At 38.5% G+C, this 24,672-nt stretch overlaps 1 protein-coding gene across 1 annotated transcript in view; it reads right to left on the reverse strand.

Moving 5' to 3' along the window:
* The window catches only part of USH2A (usherin), a 602,856-nt gene that overhangs the window by 132,182 nt on the left and 446,002 nt on the right, over window positions 1–24,672 (reverse strand). The window contains exons 40-44 of the mRNA XM_081823209.1: window positions 23,018–23,241; window positions 17,547–17,751; window positions 12,741–12,938; window positions 12,058–12,212; window positions 9,173–9,371 (exon numbers count right to left, since the gene is read on the reverse strand). Coding sequence (XP_081679335.1) covers window positions 9,173–9,371; window positions 12,058–12,212; window positions 12,741–12,938; window positions 17,547–17,751; window positions 23,018–23,241 — 981 coding nt within the window. The remainder of the gene's footprint in view (window positions 1–9,172; window positions 9,372–12,057; window positions 12,213–12,740; window positions 12,939–17,546; window positions 17,752–23,017; window positions 23,242–24,672) is intronic.

Consider the following 24,672-nt stretch of genomic DNA (forward strand, 5'->3'; position numbering starts at 1 on the left):
AGTCGCTTAACCAACTGAGCCACCCAGGCGCCCCTATACCACCTCTTCTTTATCCATTCATCTGTCGATGGACATCTTGGCTCTTTCTGTAGTTTGGCTATTGTGGACATTGCTGCTATAAACATCAGGGTGCACGTACCCCTTCGGATCCCTACGTTTGTATCTTTGGGGTAAATACCCAGTAATGCAATTGCTAGATCATATGGTAGCTCTATTTTCAACTTTTTGAGGAACCTCCATACTGTTTTCCAGAGTGGCTGCATCAGCTTGCATCCCCGCCAACATCTGTCGTTTCCTGACTTGTTAATTGTAGACATTCTGACTGGTGTGAGGTGGTATCTCACTGAGGTTTTGATTTGGATTTCCCTGATGCCGAGCGATGTTGAGCACTTTTTCATGTGTCTGTTGGCCATTTGGATGTCTTCTTTGGAAAAATGTCGTTCATGTCTTCTGCCCATTTCTTGATTGGATTCTTTGTTTTTTGGGTGTTGAGTTTGATGGGAACTCATCTATTATTACAGAGATAAGCTTGGGCGAGGTCAGGATAGAAGTCTGGGCAGCTGGGCTGACAAGTGTGGCCCAGAGCTTCTGAGACATTGGAAAGTGATGACATAGGTAACTCAAAGCCAGTGAAATATATATATTTCACAGTATATACAGTATACATACACAATATATCTATATATCTATATCTATAGTATATATCTATATCTATCTCCAAGTGGGAATCTATATTTAAATATTTCCATTTTGAATATTTCCACAATTCATGTACTGAAGCAGTGTAGCCTTGCTGTTAGGAGAGAAGCATGTGAAGTTAGACTATTGTGGGTTCTAATCCCTTACCTACTTATTAACCACTGCCACGAGTCAGCTTTCTGACCTCTAGGTACTTCAGTTTCCATATCTGTAAACTGTGGGCATGATGGTGTAGACTGCTTATTTGGGCTACAGACTAACTTGAGGGAACACAATATTTGAATCCATAATTGTCTACCATCCTATTTCTTAGGTCTTGGATTTTTCATATTGTCAGGGGACTAAATTACTAACAGGCTTGGTTCAAATAATCTGTAAAGAAAGCATCAGCTGCCATCAGGTATGCATGATTTACATGAACCGGATGACCTTTCATATATATGACTCTGTAAAACTCAATAAAATCAATGCATTTCAACTGGAATTTGTTGCCATTTTAAGTAAGTCTCTACTGGTGGTCCTTAAAATAAGATAAATATGAAATATTAGTAACAGGCATTGAAAAGGGCACACCAACTGAAAACAACTCATGGATTGATCAGGACGAGAAGAGGGAAATAAAGAGATGTCTCAAAGGAACCATTCTGACTGTAACTTAATCCTGAAGTCCAAGAGTAGAAGGAGAAAAGAAAACATCATTCAAGTGCTCAGCATTGAAAAAGAGTAGGAGATAGGAGTTGTAGAGCAGAGAAAGGCAAATGCATGGAGAAAAGCCAAGCATTTAATATTTCAGTGCAGTGGAGATTACGGTGGCTGCAAATTACCTGAATTTCCCTACAGGGAATCATGTTCTCTCTTAAAGGAAAGAAGCATACTATAACCAAACTCTTGAGAATTACTTTCATATAACATTACGTTCAAGCGTAAATGTGTGTTAAAACGGATCACCTAGGGCGCCTGGGTGGCTCAGTTGGTTAAGCGACTGCCTTCGGCTCAGGTCATGATCCTGGAGTCCCGGGATCGAGTCCCGCGTCGGGCTCCCTGCTCGGCGGGGAGCCTGCTTCTCCCTCTGACCCTCCCCCCTCTCGTGTGCTCTCTGTCTCTCTCATTCTCTCTGTCTCAAATAAATAAATAAAATCTTTAAAAAAGAAAAAAAAAGGGATCACCTAAAGTCTGCCTATGAATCATAAGAATATGATTTGGAAAACAGAACCAATGTCTATGTCAGTGTCAGTTACATTTGATACACGATATAAAGAACAGCTTGTTTCTAATTTTTAATCTCCAGATCAATAGTCAGGAGAAGGCGTTTTGTCCATTATAATCTCAGATAGCAAGTGTTACTTCAGAGCATTCATCCAGTTATTCTATAATGTCATCTGCTGTTTTCTAAAGAATTACCAAATAATCCTACAAAATATGTAATCCTGCAAGCTCCTCCATCAATTTGGTCAGTGATGAGTTTGAGGGCTGAGAGGCCTGGGTTACCTTCAAAACTTTTCGGTAGGTGGTTATCAGATGTTGTACACCTTTTGGGCAAGAAACTGTCTTGGCACCAGTTCACCCAAACTGGGTGTTTGGCAGGGCCCCCCTGAATCCACATGTGATCTTGCTGTTGTGAAACACCCCTTTCTGCCTTTACCTGCCTTGGATCTCACTAAGTGATGCCCTCCAGAGCGTCTCTGCTCTTGGAGATTCCTGGGAACTTCAGCTCCCACTGGCAGTGTTGGCTGAGGTGGGTAGAATTATAGCAGGATTCTGCTTTAAATGAATAATTCTGTGTGAAAATCTGGATGTTCAAAACTGATACACTGAGATATTGTGGAATCACTTTAGAGACATCTAAGGTGCATTGACAGATGATTTGTTTTACAAAATTGGATTAAGAAATGTTTAAGGAGCTCACATTGTTAAAGTCCCCTTCTCATGATAGTACCACCCACCCCAACCTCAAGAGCTATGCATCCCAGTTAGTCAAGCCAAGTTCTTGCCTGTTCGTGAACAGCATTTCCTGTATCAATGCTTCATAGTATGAATTCAGTTGATAGCTCATCAACTGGACATCAAAACATCAAAGCAAATGTGCTCTTGCATTGCAAGTGCCTGTAAGGTAACCTCATGACTTTTGCTTCTGACTACTTGCTACAAGCTGAATTGTTTCTTAATTCTATATTTTGTGTGCAATTCCAGGCCCCCCCCCCCCAATATCTTAGAAATCAGATTCGTCCCCAGAAGCACTTCCCAGATAAGTTACTTCTTGGCCAACTCTCTTTCCAAATGCAGATCAACATTAAAACTATTATTAAGATAGTCCAAGAAAAGACCTTTGCTTTTGATTTTAGTGACATCCTTTTAAGAAATGTTTTTCTTCTCTGGAGTCTGATGCTGTACTAGACCAAAGCTGCCTTTACCCTACATTTTCAGGCAGAGTCTTCTCTAGAAACAAAATGAGGCGTCAGGTGGCAGTCAAGTTTGAGGCTGCTCAAAAGCTCGACAACAAGGACATGTATTGCAGAGAGAGCAGGAGTTCTTTAGAGCTCTTGGGGCAAAACAGAAACAATTATTGCCTATGCAAAGAACTCAAAAATATCTGAAATTTCAGATATTTTTTCTTTAAATATTAGTGTCCATGAGGCTGTTGACTGTAATTCTTCAGCTATAATATTCTATAAGAATGTTTTTTAAAAGTATAAAATAGTGGATGATGCTATGCTATTCTTTATTTCTTTAGTTTGCAAACAGCCAGGCACAAAGTTTTCCTCAGGGTTGGAAAAAATGAAAATAAAATGAATTGTTGTATCTATTTTGATAGGTCTGATGCTCGGCGGTCAGTAGTCAGGTAGCTAGAGCAAATGCAGTACAGAGCATTACACGCGATGTTCTGAGACCACTGAAGGGAAGCTGCGGAAGCTGTTCTGAAGACAGGATCACTGTCCTAGTTTTCTTCCTCTCTGTTTTAGTTAAGGAAATAGACTGCCAATAAATCCAGACTGCCAGAGATCAAGGCTGGCTTCATGGGCATGTGACCCAAGATCCCATGTGGAGGAGGGTCCTGTGCTTGATTCTGTGCTCTGTTTTCAAACATTCTTAATGATTTTTAAAAAAATATATTCTTTTCTAAAAAAAATTGAATTAAGTTTTTAGTTCCAATACAGTTAACATACAGTGCCATATTCATTTCAGGTGTACAATATAGTGATTCAGCAACTCTATACATGACTCAGTGCTCATCATGGTAAATGTGCTCTACTCTTAATCCCCTGCATCCGTTTCACCTATTCCCCCCAACTCTGGCAACCACCAGTTTGTTCTCTAGGGTTAAGGGTCTGTTCCTTGGTTTGTCTCCCTTTTTCCCCCCTTTGTTCATTTGTTTTGTTTCTTAAATTCCACATATCAGTGAAATCATATGGTATTTGTCTGACTGACTTATTTCACTTAGCATTGTATTCTTTAGCTCCATCCACGTTGTTGCAAATGGGAAGATTTCATTTTTTGTGGCCGAATAATATTCCATTGTAAATATATATACCACATTTAAAAAAAAATCCATTCATCTATTGATGGGCACTTGGGCTGCTTCCATAATTTGACTATTGTAAATGCTGCTGCAGTAAACACAGACAGGGGTGCATGTGTCCTTTTGAGTTAATGTTTTTTGTATTTTTTGGGCAAATACCTAGTAGTCCAATTACCAAATCATAGGGTAGCTCTATTTTTACCTGTTTTGAGGAACCTTCAAAATGCACCACTGCATTCCCACCAACAGTGCATGAGCGTTCCTTTTTCTCCACATCCTCGCCAACACTTGCTGTTTCTTGTGTTTTTTATTTTAGTCACTCTGACAGGCATGAGGTGACATCTCATTGTAGTTTTAATTTGCATTCCACTGATGATGAGAGATGTTGAGCATGTGTCTGTTGGCCATCTGTACGTTTTCTTTGGAGAAATGTCTGTTTATGTCTTCTGCCCACCTTTTAATTGGATTATTTGTTTTTTGCATGTTGAGTTGTATCTAAATAGTATTTGAACAAAGGACCCCACATTCTTATTTTGCCCTGGACTCTGCAAATTATGCAGTCATTCCTGACTGAGATTTAGATGTATATGATGGTATGATTTTTGTATCCAATCAAAACAGAATAAAATCATTCAGATACTAGTTTATTATTCAATATCTACCTACTCAACAAATATTCTTGAATACATAATATGTTAAGTACTCTGATATGTGCCTATCACAGTATAGATGATATGATGGCAAAAAGGAGGCTATTGTCTGTCCTTAAAAAGCTTCACCTACTAGCTGAGGAACAGAGACAAGAAGAAAGGATATTACGATAAAGTATTACAAGTGCCATGAGAGCCGAGAGCCAAGTGCCGGCTACTATGGGAGTATAGAGCAGAATTATCTAAATATAAGATCTCCTTATAAAGAATTTCCACATTTTAATACTGATGGTCAAAGTGTGTTCTTTTTTTTTTTTTTCCTTTTCTTCAAAAATGACGTGCAGGGCATCTGTTTCAGTACATTAGTAGTACATGTCTGCTACAAGCTGCATTGTTAGGGTGTGTGTTATTTCAGCACGGGAGCTCTTCACAGGCTTCTAAGAAAATGGAAAAGGAAGGCAAATTGTTCTCTCCTTGCAAACTTAATGCTGGTGGGTCTTCCTTTTCAAGGAAAATGCAATGATAAGCAACTTTTAATAAATTATTTTGAAAACACTTCTCCCAAAGTTAAGAGACACATAAGCCCTTATCAAACCTGCTGCTAAAGAGGACATGATTAATTCATCTTGTTCTCGGTGGCTCTAATTGTTTAGTTAATCCTTTCTCCATCTCTTCTGCCCAGTGCCCACACTAGGAGGCCCATATAAGAAACAGTGGTAACCCAAAGTGAAACAATGCCGTAACTGACATCCCAATTGTCCTGTGCGGGATGGTGGACTTGTTTAGTAATAAATGATATGAAAAGGTCTTTTATTGACAAGCTGCCATGTGCTGTTTGCACTAGCGGATATGAGAAGATGCTGGCTGTTTCCCCTTCGTCCCCATGGTATTCAGCTCAGTGAGATAGCAGAAAATGCTTCAGTTTACTTAAAGCATTGATAACACCTCTAAATAATTAACTGAGGACTTCCTGTCTTCAATTACTTAATGCTTTTTTTAACATCTTGAGAGGATTATAAGCAATTTATGGATTTCACATGATGAGTGCATTTGCCACTATTCCCACAAAGCATTTACGGGATCATGTTTCTAAAGCTTTGAGGTAATTAAAAATAAGCATGGAGACAATGGGGCTGAGGCAAGGTGCTCATGTTCCCTTCTGTCATTTCTAAGGACCTCGATTTTCAGGCTCCAGGATGACTAGTGCTACAGCTTCATTAGCATTTGACTGTTAACTTAGGGAATGCCAAGGTTTTGGAAATGATGTGAAAATCAAAACATTTATCCCAGAGGGTATAGACAGTTCTTTGATCAAACATTTGAGATGCAATGTAAAATAAATTTGGTTGTTTTTGTTCATTCCATGAACTCAATAAAACAGTCATTCATATCATAAAATACTTCTATAGAGAATTTGGTCAGTCAGAGAACTATGGAAATGAAGTTTTCCTGGCAGATCAGGTATGTATGTGAACATTATATAGATCTCAGGTTTTAGATGAGCTGATGCTTAGCCCCGTTGCATCCGGTAGGAACTGCATATGGGAGATTCTACTTGGTGAGGTTTTGCTGAATGAGAGTTTACTTCTTCATTCAACAAAGATATTTCTCTTTAGGGCTGTCTTGCCCAAGTGAAGTACTATCTAAATCTATTTAAAATGGTACAGAGGGATGAGCCAAATGAATTCTAAAGGCATCTTTTCATTTTATGATCTTATAAAAAGTAAAAGCATATAGAAAAACTTTAAAATATTTATCCTAATAAAAGAGAACTCCTGGCATCAAGTGATGAGTGTGAAATCCTCTCTGACATGAAAATATTCATTAAAAATGACAATGAGAGGAAGAAAGGGTGGAATAAAGGTATTTTAAAGAAAAAATCTTTCCAATTATTTTATAATTAATGAGGCTATCAATCTTGTTGGTTTGAACATTACATTTGAATTTAGTCTGTTGTCATGTAAATGCCAGTTTTAAAAAAATGTAACAAGAACAGCTCACACAGTTCAAAGCCCATGTTGGCCAAGTAGACAGATACTGTAAGGAGAACATTCCATATCACGGTATCCCAGTTTTTTGTGAAACCTTTACTGATAGAAAATCTAAATGTGCCTTAACTTGGCTTTCAAAACTCTGCAATTGACATTCCATTTTCCACTCCAAGTCATTCTTTTGATTGCCGCGCCCCCACTGCATTCTTTAGAGTTCTGCTGTGGCATCAGTTACACTGTATTTGCAATTAGTTCTTAACTTGTCAGTATTTCCTAGCACTGGGAGTTTCTTGAGAGCAACAATCTTGTTTTAGAGCACTTAGTGTACTCTCTAGGACATAGCAAGCAGGCAACATTGTTTTGTTTTGTTTTTTTTGAATGAAACAGTATTCTGATGCCTTGGGCACCTGAGCATGTCACTTTCCTTCTTCATCTTTTAAATGCGGATATTAAAAACATCCCTCTAGAGGGGAGGGGGGTGGGAGGATGGGTTGGACTGGTGGTGGGTATTGAGGAGGGCACGTTCTGCATGGAGCACTGGCTGTTATGCACGAACAATGAATCATGGAACACTTCATCTAGAACTAATGATGTAATGTATGGGGATTAACATAAGAATAAAAACAAAACAAAACAAAACAAAAACAAACAAACAAACAAACAAAAAACATCCCTCACTTCTAGGGATGTGATGAGAACCAAACATGTCCAAATGCAAATACTTCTTTAAAATTATAGCACAATATAAATGTAAAGACTTATTATGTAAAACAACAGCATTTCAACTATTTTGATCATTTTCACTGGCAGTGAAATAAGATCTAAGAAATAAATTTTTATAATCTGAATTGATGAGGGCTTTTTCCATCTCCATTATCATTGATTTAGCTCAGGATCTTCAGATACGGAATGCAATGTGCTGGTCTGCAAATATTTATGAAGCACTTTCTGCAGGCTTCAGGCACTTCCTGAAAACAGTGGACATCTGTCAATGAATGCCTGCCTGTGTGTCAGGGAATCGTAGAATTAAGAACAAATCACGACGGATTGATTTTTCCACCTGTATAGTGTAACCTGTGCCTCCTCTGAGGAAAACTCGGGCACACTCTTCCAGGCTTTTCTGTACTTCTTTACAAGTTTCCTAATCTCTAGTATCAATGCTCCCTGCAAACGATGGGGTTCAATGGAAGAAGAACATTCACTCAGGAGGCCTTGGAAGGAAGCTGCTGACCACGGGGGAAAAGTAAGTTTGTAACCTCTTGCCTGTGGCCTCAGAATCTAAACTTACACAACTGTTTGGGATGATTCAGTAGATCTGAGTAATGAACTAAGTTACTTAATATCTCAAAGCATTCTTTTCTGTAAAATGCGAGTAATAACTCTCTTTACCGCATAGGTTTGTGAAGAGAATCAAGTGAGATAGTACATGTCAGGTGGCAACAGTGAAATCCACTTATTCTCCAAACATTCGTGTAGCATCTGTGGATGTGTCAAGGATTGTTCTAGGCGCTGGAAGTACTGTATTGAACTAGGTACTGAAGGTCTCTGCAATGCTAGAGCTTACATCCCAGTGGGGGGAGACATAAAAAACAAACACTATCAGGCAGTGAGAGGTCCATGATGAAAATAAGACAAGGTGATACCGTGGTGTATCAAAGAAGCTTCCTTAGAGTGGGGAAGTCAGAAAATGCTTCTCTTCAGAAGTGACATTCAAACCAAAACATGTTAATTATTATTATAATCACTTCTAGTAATTATCTGACTTTATACTATTATACTGTACTATTATTATTTTCTTAAAGTTAATTATAATAAATGTTATAACAAGCCATAAAATAATAGTCACTATTAATTAACGTTAATAATAACAAACTGTCACAAACCGTCACCTGTCAACTATTCTGTGTATTAGTTACCCACTCAGTAGATAAATGTTAGCCTCTGGCTGATCTCTCCCTGACTTCCAGTACATTCTTGGCTATCCTCATCCCATTATCTATGAGTATATCCTTGGGGAATGAAAATGCATCTTACCGTTTGTCTGAGGAAAAAAAAAAGTTAATACTGATGCAAAAACCCTACACATAATGCATATCAAAGCCAAATATAAATTATTTCTGAAGTTATCTGCTGTTGTGGCTTATTGCTGCCAGTGTGGGCTCTTCTATTAGCATGGATAAGTGGGACCTGACCATATGTCAAGAGAACACGTCCTTTCAAAGTGACCTCATATATCAAATGCACACCCCTGGGATGCTTTGCCCCCCTAACCACAATGACAGACTCTTCCGGTAGGTTTTCCTCTTTTTTTTCACCTGTGACCGTATGCTGCCTCCTGTCAGTGGTGCCAGTGTAGATGAGACCTTTCCCAACCTGCCGGAGCTGGTACTCTTTAATGACGCCGTTTGGTTTCTCAGGGACGCTCCAGCTCAAATGCAGAGCTTCTGCGCTGGGTGCCGTGACTCTGGGCGGCAGGATGCTCTCCGGAACTCCTTGGGTGGTAGATGCAACTACCTGCAAACACAGGAATTAAACAGCAATTTATGGTAATAGGACACTAGGTATTCTGATCAACGAGAATGTCACTTTTGTTTTAAAATGTTGTTGTCTGGCCTGGCATATCATTAGCAGGGGCTTGGAGAAACAGTCCGCCCCCCCCCCTTTATTTTTTATTCTTTTCCTCCCATCCTATTTAAACAATGAAATCTGACCTTGAATACATTACATAAGTCTCAGACTACCATTTATCACAACAGGTTCAACAACAATTTTGACGGCGGAGTGCAGCCCTCAGTTTAAACAAGTAAAATCTGGCTGGCAGCCTGTCTTACTAGAGAACTCTTGATAACTCTCTTCCATATGGCCCATCAGTGTCTTTGCATTTTAACAGCCTGATTTTGTACATTTTAAGCACCAGTAAATATGAAGCAAAACCCACATCTGAACTTGCTTGCATATAATATGCTTTGAACAGTATAAATGGCAGGGTGGTTTTTTTTGTTTTTGTTTTTGTTTTTTTGTATTCTTCCTGTGATACCCAGGATGACTTGATAGCGTCTGTGCCAATGTTCTGGAAAAAGAACTGAATGAGAAGGAAAAAAGGATAAATCAACCAGTTATTTATTCAGCGTTATCAAAATACAATTTTGGACACAAATTAGCTGCATTTGTTTTTTCACAGAATTAACTCTGGTTCCACTTTTCTAATCAATTGTTCTGGCATCTGGTAGGCAGGAGCTGTGCCTGCGTAAAAAACCACGGAATTGTTCTAGGACCATTCGGACCATAACTTTTGATTGGGCCAATCAGCTGCCATCTGTTTAAATGGTGGCACGCTCAGAGATGTTTCTGGAGGTCTGTTGAATAAAAAGCTGCACATACGCACTGCGGCTGATCCATCTGACTGAATGTTTTCCTTGGATGGTTCTTGCACAGTGTGTGAAGATGCTGCTCTTCTAAAGTTGTAACCACATGAAAAGAATCAGAGCTGCTGTGTGTTTGTTTCTCCTGGGTTTCCACTAACTAGGTTGGCTTCTGTGAGATGGCTCTCTTTATTTTCCTCCTAAATTGTCTGATTGTTTCTTTCCAGTCTCCTTTGTGGGCTCTTCGTATTCCCAGTGTTCATCATCTATGGTCTTGCTTTTATCTCTCTCTCTCTCTTCTCCTAAAATGACCCTATTCAAACTCCTTGCTTTGACTTCCCACATGGATCTTTCTAGCGAATTCAGTCACTTCATAATCCAGCTTCTGACAAGACATTTTCACTTAAAGTGCCAGATAATATTTTCTTCCACTACCCTGCTATCTGCTCCTTCTCTTAAATATATTTTTTAAAAACATTTAAAATTTTAATCATATTCTCTACGCTCAAATTTTCCTCTTTTATTTTTTTATTTGCTTGCAGAATGGCATGTGATCTATAATTTGCTCAAGCCAGAGAGCCAGAGAGCTTGAATATATCTTTGATACTTTCCTCTTATTCCCCTGCATAGAGTTGACAGCAATTCCTGTAGATTTCATCCCCCGATATTTGTTGTATCTTCCTGATATTCTCCATTCTGACCCCTGTTGCATGAGCTCATTTCTTTCCAAGGCTGTAGCAGAAATCTTGGTATCATTTTATTTTCTATGCCAGGCTCTTTTGCCCCTTTCTCTGTTTTTCAAGAGCAGGCAATTTTTGTTGAAGTGATATTTAAATAAAAACTCTTTTAAACTGAGGGATGGTTTGGGAATTATTATGGATTTACAGAAGATCATCTAAAAATAGTTGGCAGAACTTTGGAAAACAGTATGGAGTTTCCTCAAAAAGTTAAAAATAGAGCTACCCGATGACCTAACAATTGCACTACTGGGTATTTCCCCAAAAAATACAGATGAAATGAAAGGAAGGGCCATATGCTCCCCAATGTTCATAGCAGCAATTTCCACAATAGCCAAATTGTGGAAGGAGCCGAGATGCCCTTCAACAGACGAATGGATAAAGAAGATGTGGTTCATATATACAATGGGATATTACTCAGCCATCAGAAAGGATGAATAGCCACTATTTGCATCAACATGGATGGAACTGGAGGGGATTATGCTAAGTGAAATAAGTCAAGCAGAGGAAGACAATTATATGGTTTCACTCATATGTGGAACATAAGGAATAGCACGGAGGACATTAGGGGAAGGAAAGGAAAACTGAAGGGGGGAGTAAAAGAGAGGGGGAGACAAACCATGAGAGACTATGGACTCTGGGAAACAATTTGAGCGTCTCAGAGGGGAGACGGGGAGGGGGATGGGTTCGCCCAGTGATGGGTATTTACGAGGGCACAAGTTGTAATGAGCACCGGGTGTTATATGCAAATAACGAATTATGGAGCACTACCTCAAAAACTAAAGATGTACTGTATGGTGACTAACATAACATAATAAAAAAATAGTTGGCAGAGGAAAAATATGGTAAAGAGGATAATATTGGTTCAAGTTTTCTTTCTTTTTTTTTATATTAACGAAACATTGATATATGCATAAATTTCCTCTGCAGTGATCTCTCCTTTCAGGCATACATATTAGTAGTCAGTAGAGATGCCACATGAACACGCTACCATTGAGGCGGATGTTGTTTTCTGTCATTGGAAAAATTATTCACAGCCTGGGCGTCCCTATAGCCTCCCCACTGGCTACTTCTGTCCAGAGTTCAGGTACCTCCCCTCACCTTGCTGCTGATAGCACAGCCAGCAGCGGTGCAAGCTTTCAGCTGGTATGAGTATTCCTGAAATGGCCAAATGCCCTCCGTATCAGAGAAGCTCAGTGATGTCCCCCGAAAGCATTCAATCCCATTTCGGAGAAGAATGTAGTAAATAATTGGACCTAAAAGAGACAGAGAAATACCCTGATTTGAGTGTCAGATCCTTTTAACTATTTGCAAACAACTTACATGTCTTGGAGTTCTGAGGAAATGGGATAATATAGCATTACTTACTTTTAATTTGCTATTGGATTGCTATGTTCGAGCAGTTCTGAATGATATGCACTCTTATTGAAGAGAGGGATTCTGGACATAGATAATTAAGGAGTCATTTATGTTTATTTCCCCTCGCTAGCAAACAAAATTACTTCCAATATTAAAACTATTTTGCCTTTCGTTAGCAGTCTTTGCTTGTTTGAAAGCAGCTCAGATATATGCTAGGATTCCAGAAAAAAATTCTGGGGCTAAAAATCTGTTAGGCCTATTTTAAAAAATGAATGATTAGTAGGTACACACCTAAGGTTCCTTTTACCAGCAAATAGTTTTTAATGGTTAGAAGCATGCCAATTACATGTAGATTACACTCATTTAAATTTCCTTATGGATTTACAGGATTTTGTTATTTCAATTTTGGGAGAGTAGCTTAATACCATTTGATTGTATAGGTTTCTTCCAATTTAAGACTATCACATCTTCACGATTATCCATTTTGGCCCACCTAGGGGCACTCACTCCTTCAGGCACATCTTCTTTTGTCTTGGCTCTGATAGCTTTGCTGAATCCTCGTCCATAGCTATTCCATGCAGAAATCCTATACTCATACGTCATATAAGGCTCCAGGTTCACATCTGGAAAGGGAGAAATTGAACAGCGAGATTTTTTAAAACATTTTTATTTTCTTTTACCATCATATTGAAAATGAATATCAAAACTTTTAAACACTTAAAAATAAATGCTTAGTGCTCTAATCCTGTTGTGTGTGAATAGAACTCCCATCTCTTAACATTCTAAATCATAAAAAAATAACATTTTACGTGCTTATTGGATGCAGAGATATGGAATTCCACAGAATAGAATTCACCTTTTCTGAACAAATATGGGTAACATGAAAGGAATGACTGAAAACCTAAAGTACTAGACTAATGTACATTGGATGTTAATGCTTCCTAAGTGTGTGTATCCTATACTCCCGTATAGGGCAGGTTCACCAACCTGCTTTTATAGTTTTATATTATAAATTTTACCAATTATTACATTATTCATATTACATTAAATTAATTATAAAAATTATAATGTAGTTATTATGAGATACAAGACTGGAAACTTGGCTTATCATGATTAGTGGATATAATTGACCGCACAATCCACTACATACATCCTTCCCTCTTTCACCAAACCAGAACTGAAACCCAAATCCAAAATAACCAATCTAAATAAAAGAATAAAACCAAACTGTTGAATGTTTTGTACTGGCAATGATTAAGATAATCATCCACGTGATTCAATGGCATCCCAAAAGTCTTTGTCCAGTTTTAAGCTTTGGTAACTTCAGAAGCACAAATGCTACAAATTTACAAAAAAAAAAAAAAAACTGGAAAATTTAATTGGCTAAATCTGTTTAATTTTGTGAATTTTGACTATGTTTGTATGTATGCATTTTTGTGTGGTGGTTTCTGGATGACTTTTCTCAGAGGGGAGATCAGAAGAAGAGGTCCTCCTCCTTGGTTTCCTGGCCACCTGCTCTATCTTCATGTGGGGTTGAGTCTCTGTCCATCCATGTGGGTTTTTTGACCATATTTTCCTTACATATATCTCCTTACCGTAAACCATGACCTGCTTACTTTATAGAATTAGTATGAAAATAAAATGCATGAAGTTATGTGGCAGAACATCATAAAATGTAAACTGCTATAAAATAGAAGGGCTTATCTTCCGTCTTCATTTTTCTCTGGTAAGGGGGCATCTGCCACTTGTTACCTGTGATGACCCCTAGTGGGTGCCCAGATCTCCCTTCTGTCCTGGTCAGAGGTCTCCTGGCTAGGGTCTAATATTCCCAGTTTTCTCGGCAGCTTGGGGTTGTCATGTGACTCAGATCTGAATAATGGAAGAAGCATGGCAGTGATATGGGCATCCTATGCCTCACTTCCTAAGAGGAAATCACTTGCCTTCCATTGACCTTCTCATCCCCTTTTGGTGGGCTGGAAGCAGGATGTTTTGGTGACCCAGGCTGCACCATGGGAAGGAGGGCAGCACCGGAAACATGATGATCTATCAACTGGAAGGAATCTGGATCCCTGAATGACCGTGTAAGGGCTGAGCTGCCCAGACCATCCACCTACCCACAGACGGTCCCTATATTTTTCAATCAGTTGGCTGTAACAGATTGAACTGCTCATTGCTAATAACTGTTATTTCCTACTCTTCAGACCTACAGCACCAATTCTAATTTCAGTTGCAGTAGCTTGCCATGCTGTGTTCCTTGTTCTTTCCTCTGTGGCATTTCGTTCTTTCTACTCTCTCATCTCTTATCCTCCTTTGTTTGTTTTCCTGTGAGGTCCAGTCTTTCAAAGATGCTCCTAGCCCATGAAAGAATTCTTTTTGCTTTACACATAAGGAAACATTGTTGAAATTTTGCCTTCCCTCAACAATCTCTCTCATTTCTGAGTTCTTTTTTTCTTTGCCAGAATCTCCAACTCTTTTTTAAAAAAAGAAAAAAAAAACACCCTTTTTTATCTCAAAATCATTCTGTATGTTATATGGGGCTAGTCTTCAAATAACAGAGGATTTTGCTTTTTGGGAGGTATGCTTATTCAATTTTTACTTTTTAATGGCTTAAAAGTTCCATGAATACTTGTCTACAATCATTTCTTCAGCTGATAGAGTAATTCTTAAAAAATGCATGTACAGAATTGTGTCATTCTATTGCCTAAAAAGCTTTAATATCCACTCATTGCTGCATAAAGACAACCTGCTTAGTGTGGCATAAAAGGCCTTCATCAGCTGACCCCTGGTCTTTGGCCTCATCTCCATGATTTCTCCTCTCCTACACGGTGCTACATTCATATCAAGGGGCTTGTTTTTCACATCTTACTAGGCTTTCTCTCACTTCCTATGCTTTGTACATGTTGACCTCTCTGCCTGGCTTCCCTTCCTTTAACTTGATATGTTTCTACTTGTTCTTCATTTCCCAGCTCAGGCATGATATCCTTCATAAAGTCTTTCCTAACCTCTTCAGTCTGGGTTAGATGTCCTTGCAATGCCCTTGAAAAGCATCCTATGCTTACTTCTATCACAATTCTTACATGGACATATTTCTCACATTACAGTGTACTTATATTTGTTCCATGTCTGTTTGTATGGGCTTCAAATCCCTGATGGGAATTCTTATTTATTTGTTTTCATAGCTGGTAGGCCCAGTGTAGTGACTGGTTATTAGTAAAAATTTAAGAAATTTTTTTTGATAAATGAAATGATTGTATGCATGAATGAATTTGGGTGAACCCTGGTGTTGTTTAGCTTTTAATTGTACATTTCTAAGAAAGGTGGACTTCTTAGTTCAAATTGGTCTCAATGGAACTTGTTTTAGCATGACATAGGTGCTTCGTTTTCTTCTTGGAAGAGAAACTTTTGTCATTTTTCATATTCAATTTAGTGTTCTTTGGTAGGCAAAGCAATCTGAAATATGGGTGGTTAAATAAGTTAAATAAACATCTATTCTCTTCCGGAGAGGGCTATTGTAAATATGTCTTAAAGGACCTTCAAAACCTTGACCTTGATTTCAAAAGGCAGATAAAAGTAGGGAATTCTCTTGGATCATGTGCATCTGGACCAAACTCACTAATTTGGAAATGAGGGTCCTTAAATCTATAACTGGGGGTGGAAGGAAATTGGAGGGCTTGACGAATTGTCCTCTATCCTGAGGACTTTCATTCCAATAGAAGTTTTTTTGTTTGTTTGTTTTATTTTGTTTGCTTACAGTGTTAATCCAAAAATGGGGTAAAGTGAAGCAAGGGCATCTTGTTCATACAGCTATTTCAATCTCGTAGGAGAGATGGAACAAGGGTCCAGATGCACATGACACACCATAGAAATGAACGTCATGCTGATGTGGGAGAGGAGAAAGGGACTGGGCTTGAGAAGGCTGCACTGAGGACAAGAATGGTCATCTGCACCCTGGGAATGATGAAGAAGGACATTTCAGGTGGGAGAAATAGCTTGAGGGAAGTTTGGAGCACTCTGAAAGGAGCTCCTACACCATGCAGGGTATCCTAAATCAGCTGGTTTTGAAGGCAACATGATTTAAATCTGACATCTTCCCTTAGCAAGTTACTTTTATAGATCTGACCCTCAGTTTCTTCATCTATTAAACTATCATACTTCCATGATTGCTTTGTGAGTAAATTGAGGTAAGGTTTGGAAACCTCTAGCACATCACTGGAACCTTATCTTTATTCCTGCTTTCCCTCCTTAATATACCCCCCTCATTCCAGCATCTTGCCTTATTTTTTTGCAATCTTAAGGTTTGCCATTATCACCCACCATCGGTTAAGTAAGGTAGAATGATGAGTCATGATGGAACAGAGCAGTTTTTTGTTTATTTAACCTTAGCTTGCTTGAGTTATGTCACTTAAATGTATTCTATTTGACTCTAGATGGTGAATGATATATATGTACACACACACACTCACACACACTTAAGTTTTCAAAAGGCAGAAACAAACTCTGTAGGGACATAAGTAAATGGACAAATAATAAAAATTTAATAGAGGGCAGACTATTTTGGAGATGATCTTAAACTTTACAGTGTTTTTCACTCAGCTTAGCCAAGCCTAAGAACCACTATTTTGGAGGAATTCAGTAGGGCCAAGATGGGGCCTGAAAATTAATATTTTCAATAACTGTGAAGGTTATTGTTCTCAAGATGATGGCCATTTAGTGGCAACACGAGGCTTTGGGAGAGTGCAGTCTCTAGATACAGACCCAAGATCAGGAAAGGGATACTTTAAGCTCCTCCTCAGAATAATGCTGCTAGGTCTTACTGGTGATCAGACAGGTTTCTTCCTCTTTTCTGTCTACAAGTACAGCAACATTCATTCTTTGCATTTATTAAAAGCCTGCATTCACACTTTTAAGAAAGAAAATGGGGCTCACTGATGATTAACTGGATATGCCATAAAAGAACACATAAATTATTTCCCTGTTCTGGATTTTCTACATGTTTACTTTAAAATAGTATATATCTTTGTCTAAATTTAGACTTTACATTTTTTTAAGCTACTAACTTTGAACAGATTCAAAGTGTGCCTTTAATTACCTTGTAACTAGCTAGCCCATAGTATGATGAAATTAATTGATATTAGGTTAAGGAGGGGGATGACATCAGAATGAAACCTGCATTTTCTGCAGCTTTTCACTATCCCTACTAAGCTATGGACAGGTGGCTTAGTTTCTGTTACCTGTGAAGGAGAATGTGTTTATACTTCCCGTGTGAACAGTCTCTTCAGCAGATGAGCATATTTCTTCTATTGATTCCTTGCCTGTGGAATTGTGAGGTCCTCTGATCACAGTACAAATGTGGCTGGTAAAATTGAAGTCACACCTGCCGCAGTATGCTGTGGCTTCCAGAGATGCTGGGCAGAGCATCCCGCACTCTCTGGTTTCCTGAGTGGTAGAGGTAGGAAGAAGGAGATTTAAAAATTCATTTGGACAGGGGCACCTGGGTGTCTCACTTGGTTGAGCATCAGACTCTTGGTTTCAGCTCAGATCATGATCTCATGGGTCCTGATCTCATGGGTTGTGGGATCCAGCCCTGTGTGGGGCTCTATGCTCAGCAGGGAGTCTGCTTGAGATTCTCTCCCTCTGCCCCTTCCCCCAATGCTTGCATGCTCTCTTTCTCTCTCTAAAATAAATAAATAAATCTTTTTAAAAATTACATTTAGATGTATGTAGGGCAGGTTTTTACAAGATGCAAATGAAATTTTCTTCCACTTAGATCATGAATAAATGTCTCAAGATTTATGAAAAGAAATGAAGGTGGTGTGTATACTAGAAAGAGCAGTTTTGGTGTGGATGACACAGATTTGGATTCAGAGTCCAGTTTTGCCACTTCCTACTTCTGTGAACTTGAGCAAGTCACTTACACTCTCAAAGCCTCAGCTTCTTCCATTAGAAAACAGAAATCACATTTACCACACAGGTTTGTTACGTGAATCAAATGAGATAACACCTGTAAATGCCTTACACTTAGATACGTTATAAATAAGAGCAGGAGTCATTATTATATTATTGTTACTTTGACACTTTCCTAATGGAGCTTTAGAGAATAATGTGATATTTGAAAATCTGCACTTTTGTGCTGTGGGACAAGTTGGACTGCTAAAACTTTGTCCAAGTTTTAGAAAATCTAAATATTTCATGAACTCTCATTATAGTTATTATTATTTACATTTGTAAACCTGTCCTCTGATGAATCTCTGGACTTCTTATTGTTAGTGGTAAGTACTAGTGTGTTCTAATCTCAGAAAATGAAATACTTCATCATCCCAGATTACAGGAGATATAAATAAGGCAACATTTTTGTAATGCAAAACTTTCCTTCATCTTTCCTTCACATAGGTGGCTTTATTTATTCATTTATATATTTATTTATTTTAGAGAGAGAGCATGAGCGAGGGAAAGAGTGGGGGGGGGCGGGAGAAGAGGGAAGGGGAAAGAATCTCAGGCAGACTCTGTGCTGAGCGGGGAGGTGGGCCCGGGGCTCAATCTCACGACCCTGAAATCATGACCTGAACCAAAATCAAGAGTTGGACATTCAACCAACTGAGACACCCAGGTGCCCTAGACGGCATAATGTATTTAAAATAATTTTTTTCTATTTAAAATTGATCTAAATTCAGTCTCTCTTACCTCATATATGTTAAATTATTCTCCCAAAGGTTGTCAAAATAAAGCTGCTTCAGAAAACTGTGGTAGGATTTCCATTTGATTATAGTGAATTGAACACTTGCATTTAGCTCCATTTCCTCTTAAAGCCCAACCAAATGACAGTAAAGGAATATAGAAAGTCCAAGGAAACAGGAAGAGAGCTAATACCCACAGGACAGCTCAAACATTTTTGGAAGCTGGGAAGTAGATGAATGTGGCAGAGACAATACCAAAAGCCCAGTAATGTCCATTTCGTTTTTTCTCCCTAGAAATACTAAATTTGCAAGTTCGGCTCAGTAGGAAAAGCCACATGACTAGAAATGTCCATGTACTCACTCTACAGAAAGGATGTATTCTGCATCCGGGTGAGACCCATACGTGTATACTCATCCACTCTCTCCTCTTTTCCATCGCAATCTGAGGGTCGTGTGTGAAGCCCCACAAGATGGAAGGGGATTGGGCTTCTGAGACATTTCTTGGAGGAGAGGTGCCTAACTCATACTGGGCTGCAGTGTGAAAATTTTTTTTAACTTTTATTCTGTTGACCCATTCCATACGTGAGTGCACTTGTTTTTATTTCGGCATAGTCTAGCATGTCCTAGGTAAAACGTAAATTAGAACCTTGAAGTTAGATATTGTCTTGACAACAACAATAAAGCCCTAAATCCCATGGCATTGGCTTAATTGTTAGGTGGGCAGTGGCAAAGAAATACATACTGGGGTTTGGAAAGTTGGGGAGCTCTGTCATGCTGTGGCTAAATATTTGATAAAATCATGACCTGGGGTAACTGTCAAAGTAAGACAGTGCTACCGAGCTCACAGCCTAGGGGAGGAGGTTATAATCCAGAACATTAGCAGTAGGTTTGTGTTGTTCCTAGCTGCGTTTTGATAAAGTGTTACAAAATGAGATAAGCTTAGAAAAGATTGGGTGAAATTAAAAGGAACAGGGAGAGTCCACTGGAAGATACAGGCCAGGAGCCAGAGTGGGAAAACCAAATACAAGTCTGCATATTGCACAGTGAGAAACCCAGTCCCCTTTTCTACCAATTCCCCGTATGCTGTCAGCCAGGCATATATTTTACCTTGATCTAGGATGGATTATTAAGGATAGTTAATTAAGCATACCTGCTAAGGATTCTTGGTAATGTGACTCCCTGACCAAAAACCATCCTGCCACATGATTAGGTTACTGTGAGCTCCCCACTAATGGATGCCTATGCACAGTGAGCTTTCATTCAGCCTCCAATGGAAAGAATAGATTTAAAAACATGGAAAAAAGAACTGAGAGGGAGCAGAAACAAAGCAAGGCAAAGAAGAAAACTAAAATAATACCAAACAATTGAGACAATTCAAAGAATAAAGCAAACAAACAATAAACAACAACAACAATGGAATTAGTATTTCCAGAATGATAAAAAAGATATCCCATGAATGGAACAAGAGTGGGATGCCATGAATAAATAACAGCCTGCAAAAAAGAAAGAACCATGAAAAACTAAAAAAAAAAAAAACCCAAAAAATCGAAAATAAAAAATATGATAGCTAAAAAATCAATCAATCAATAGAAAGGTTGGAAGATGAAGCTAAGGCAAAATCTGATCATGTTGAAAAAGATAAAGAGTTAACTAATCAATAGTCAAGAAATAAAAAGAAAAGATTGAAAGATTGGTTTAGGAAGTCCAACACCAAACTAATCAGTAAAAACAGAGATTAAAAAGAGAGCAAATTATCAAAGAAATAATAAAATAACATTCCCCAGAACTGAAAGTTATGAGACTTCACACTGAAAAAGTCCACAAAAAAGTACATCATCATGAATAATAATAATAAGAACATCCACAAAGAGGCACATTGTCATGAAATTTTATTTTTAAAAAGTTTTAAATGAAATTTTAGAAAAACAATAAAGAGAATGTCTTAAAAACTTTCATAGGAAAAACAACATGGGTACCTAGGAAGAAACAGGAATCAAAATAGCAAAGAAAGTTTAAAAATGCAGACATGATGTCAAAATCCTCAGTGGAAATAATTTTTAACCTTGCACTGTATACCTAGCCAAGCTATCAATCCAGTGGGAGGCTCAAAAAACGATCATTTCTAATGTCAAGCTCTCAAAAAATTTACCTTTTATGCACCTATACCCAAAATGATATTTCTCCAAAAGAAGGCATTTAGGCAAGAAAAGGGGACCCTTGGATTGAGAACACAGGGACACCAACACAGGAGAGAAGTAAAAGGAATTCCCAAACCCACAGTTAGAGAAGACTTGCAGGGAAGAAATCCCACAGTGGTTCAGTCCTGACTGGATAGAAGTCTCCAGGAAAGAAGTCCAGATTGAACTTTACCTGTAACACACTGCTTGATTTGGCATTCAGAAATATTGTCCTAATCATAATAATTTAAATAAGAATATTCAATATGACTGTTAATTGGCCTTCATAAAAGTTAAATCAATTTAAAAGATCATGTATATATCCTGAATATTGTTGTCGAATAATGGAAGCTCTATCTTCCTGGAACCAAAATGGGATGCCTGGGATGCCTGGGAAACAAATGTGAGTGATCAGTAATGAAACAAATAGTTGTGAGCAGCAGTGTCATTTTTGAAACTAACAGGCTTTCTATCTTCATTTTTCAAATATGAGTGCCCCTTTTAGAGTTTTCTACATAGATGCTTAACTTGTCATTTTAAAGACATGTCCTCATGAGGTGCCTGGGAGGCTCAGTCGGTTAAACATCTGCCTTTGACTCAGGTCATGATCTCGGGGTCCTGGGGTTGAGCCCCACGTCAGGCTCCACGTTTAGCGGGAGTCTGCTTCTCCCCCTCGTTCTCTCCCTACCCCACTACTTGCACTCTCTGTTCTCTCTCAAATAAGTAAATAAAATCTTAAAAAAAAAAAAAAAAGAAAGAAACATGTCCTTGCACCATCACCAGCTTTTTAAGACTGTGAATTTCAGAAAAATTTCTCAGTCCAAACTTCTGAAAAAAAATGGCCTGGAATAAATGTAAACTTTGGGAGCATAGTGTTGGAGAGATTTCTTTCATAGAATTGGCTATTTTAAAGTTGTGTACAGGTCAGACCAATTTCTAAAAAATTTTGTAGATGAAGATTATTTTTGATGGGTATTTTGTATGTTTACTCACTTCATTAGTACTTATTCTCTTTAATAACTTTATGAATTGTCTTAATATTAATTGTTGCAAAGTGCTTGCTGGGACCCTAACAACCTCAAAAGTTACTTTACATCCCAAAGTATATGGTGTCCACACAATGACTGTATAGTTGCGTCAGTCGGCAAGAGCCCTTCCATTGTCAATGACCCAAACATCCAACTGCAGCCATCTCCTAATGGCAGATTGCTACAGAACAGAGTAGGGTGTCTGGTTTTTCAATGTCCACAATCCGTTCCTTAAAATGGTAGGTTTCTGGAGTCCTGGGTCAAGTTTAATGCTAACAAAACATGACATGTCTGTCCGTGAAGCATCTCAACATCCAAACAAATGGTACACTCAGAGGCCTGTTCACTTTCATGGCTGGCAGGCATTTGCTGATCTTCTGCTGTCTCAAGGAATAGGATATAAGCATGAGTGAATTTGCTGGACCTAAAGTCGCTATCAAAGGAAAGTGTTGGATTATGGTTAGGGGCCCAGAGGGAAGAAGGCAGGATTGATCTCCTTTTCCATCCCCAGCACCCATGGACATAAAATGGCATGACACAGAGGTCCCAGCTGGCTCTTTCAGCACAGAGACTTTCAGTCCTGCACTGATCTGAAGTGCTGGGTAAAGCTTCCTGAGAACAGCTAATCATTATTAATTCCTTTAGAATTCATTGCAATAACATCAATCACAGCGAACTCATTTGGTATTAATATGGATGTAATGTGAAAATGAATAATGCACACAGGAGTTTTTATATTCCTATTTTAGAAAAATAGTTATGAACAATGTATTTCTCTTTCCATTGTCAAATCAGCACCTCTGAGAGGTTTTCTATCAATTACCTTCATCATCATTCCAGTTGAAATCTTGTCAGAGCAAACATATTTCAAAGGATTATATCCAACTCCATTACAGCATTTCTGGCTCTTTGGAATAAGTTCAGTCTCGCAGCATTTTATTGGCACTGGGTCATTCTTTTTAACATGTGCTTTAGACTCTCCACTGGAAGCTGAACAGCATATGGTATCTGACATATTCACATAATCCTGCCCACAACAGAACATCCCTGCAACAATAAAATGTTATATATGAATATGAAATAAAAAAAAAAAAGGGAAGAAAACGGAGACTGCTATAAAGTCTGGTATAAAAATGTCAGACTCAGGCAGTTGCTGAAATGGTATAATACCTAAGGTAGCGTTTCCCTACCAAGGTGATTTAAACGTGCAGTGAGGGGTCCTTCTTACCAAGAGCACTAGACACTAATTAGGTAAAGAACACACAAGAGGAAGTGTTTCAAAATCATTCAGCGGGGCCAGACTTCTCCCAAGCTCCATTAAAAAAAAGCCCTGATTTCCGTCACGAGAATTACCTGCCCATTTTGTGATGATAACATCGTGTTGCAGAAAAAGGGATGAAGTACAGGGGATGAGAGGAAAGCTCTAGAAATTCGCAAGGGACAAAAGGTCACTGAGGCACTCTGGGATGAAAGCCTAGACAGAGTGGAGAGGTAGGACCATCCTGGCACTGGAGATGCTGTGGTAGGGGTGTTGTAAGCTTTTGCCCGGCTTTAGGGTGCACATTTTGCTTCTTGTGAATCCAGCAGCAATGGTAACCATTCTTTCCTCAGGAGATAGATTTGTTCAAACCAGCTGAGCTTGCTCACTGATCAGGTGGACAATTTGGCCACTATATTTTGAGCAGCACTGTGTTCTAGACCCATCCATGGACATGGATAAGAGGTTGGAGGCAGAAAGACCCTGTAAGGGGGAGCATTGATCACCACTTGTTGAGGAAAGACACGTATGCCTTTCACACCAAAGAACCTCCTTTCTTGCACCAAATTCAGTTTAACTGCCTGTGTTCACATCATTTAGATCTTGCCATAGAAGAGATACAGCAGAAATTTAGACATAAAAGCCTGAATAAATAAACAATACTCTAGAGTCAGATTAAGCCAGAAATTAAGGTACCTACACCCCATGTCACAATGCTATTATATCAGAATTTATATCCAGTGATAAAGCAGCACAGTGTGATGAATGATTTATTTTAATTAGAATTTTGTTTATTTATTATTAGTCCTGAGTGATAACATAAAGAACCTCAACTTCAAAGTGCCCTGGGGTCCTGAATTGTTTGTTCTGGTCCTGTACAAACACCCACATTATGAAAGACACTCCTAATAATAGACCAGTGAGCTTTAAGTGCTTTTTATTAAAAAAAAAATTATTGAAAGTAGACACTGGCTTGGTACATACCTTAAGAAAGATGTTTAGTCACACAAGACTTCAAAAACTCTTTCACTGATCTTTCCAATTTAAAAAATATCTCCCAATATTTTAAGATGATGTACATTGATCATAATGGACTTTTTGCATGCTGTCTAAATGTGGTAACTGTTCAAAGTAATTGGTTTAAAAGTGAACTGTTTTCTTTGGTGCTTTATTAATAATTTTCGTTGTTTTAACATTTTCAGGAAAAAAATTTTTTCACA

Source organism: Leptonychotes weddellii, chromosome 6, assembly GCF_054177405.1.
Source record: "Leptonychotes weddellii isolate Sample4059 chromosome 6, ASM5417740v2, whole genome shotgun sequence".
NCBI classification, from domain to species: Eukaryota; Metazoa; Chordata; class Mammalia; order Carnivora; family Phocidae; genus Leptonychotes; species Leptonychotes weddellii.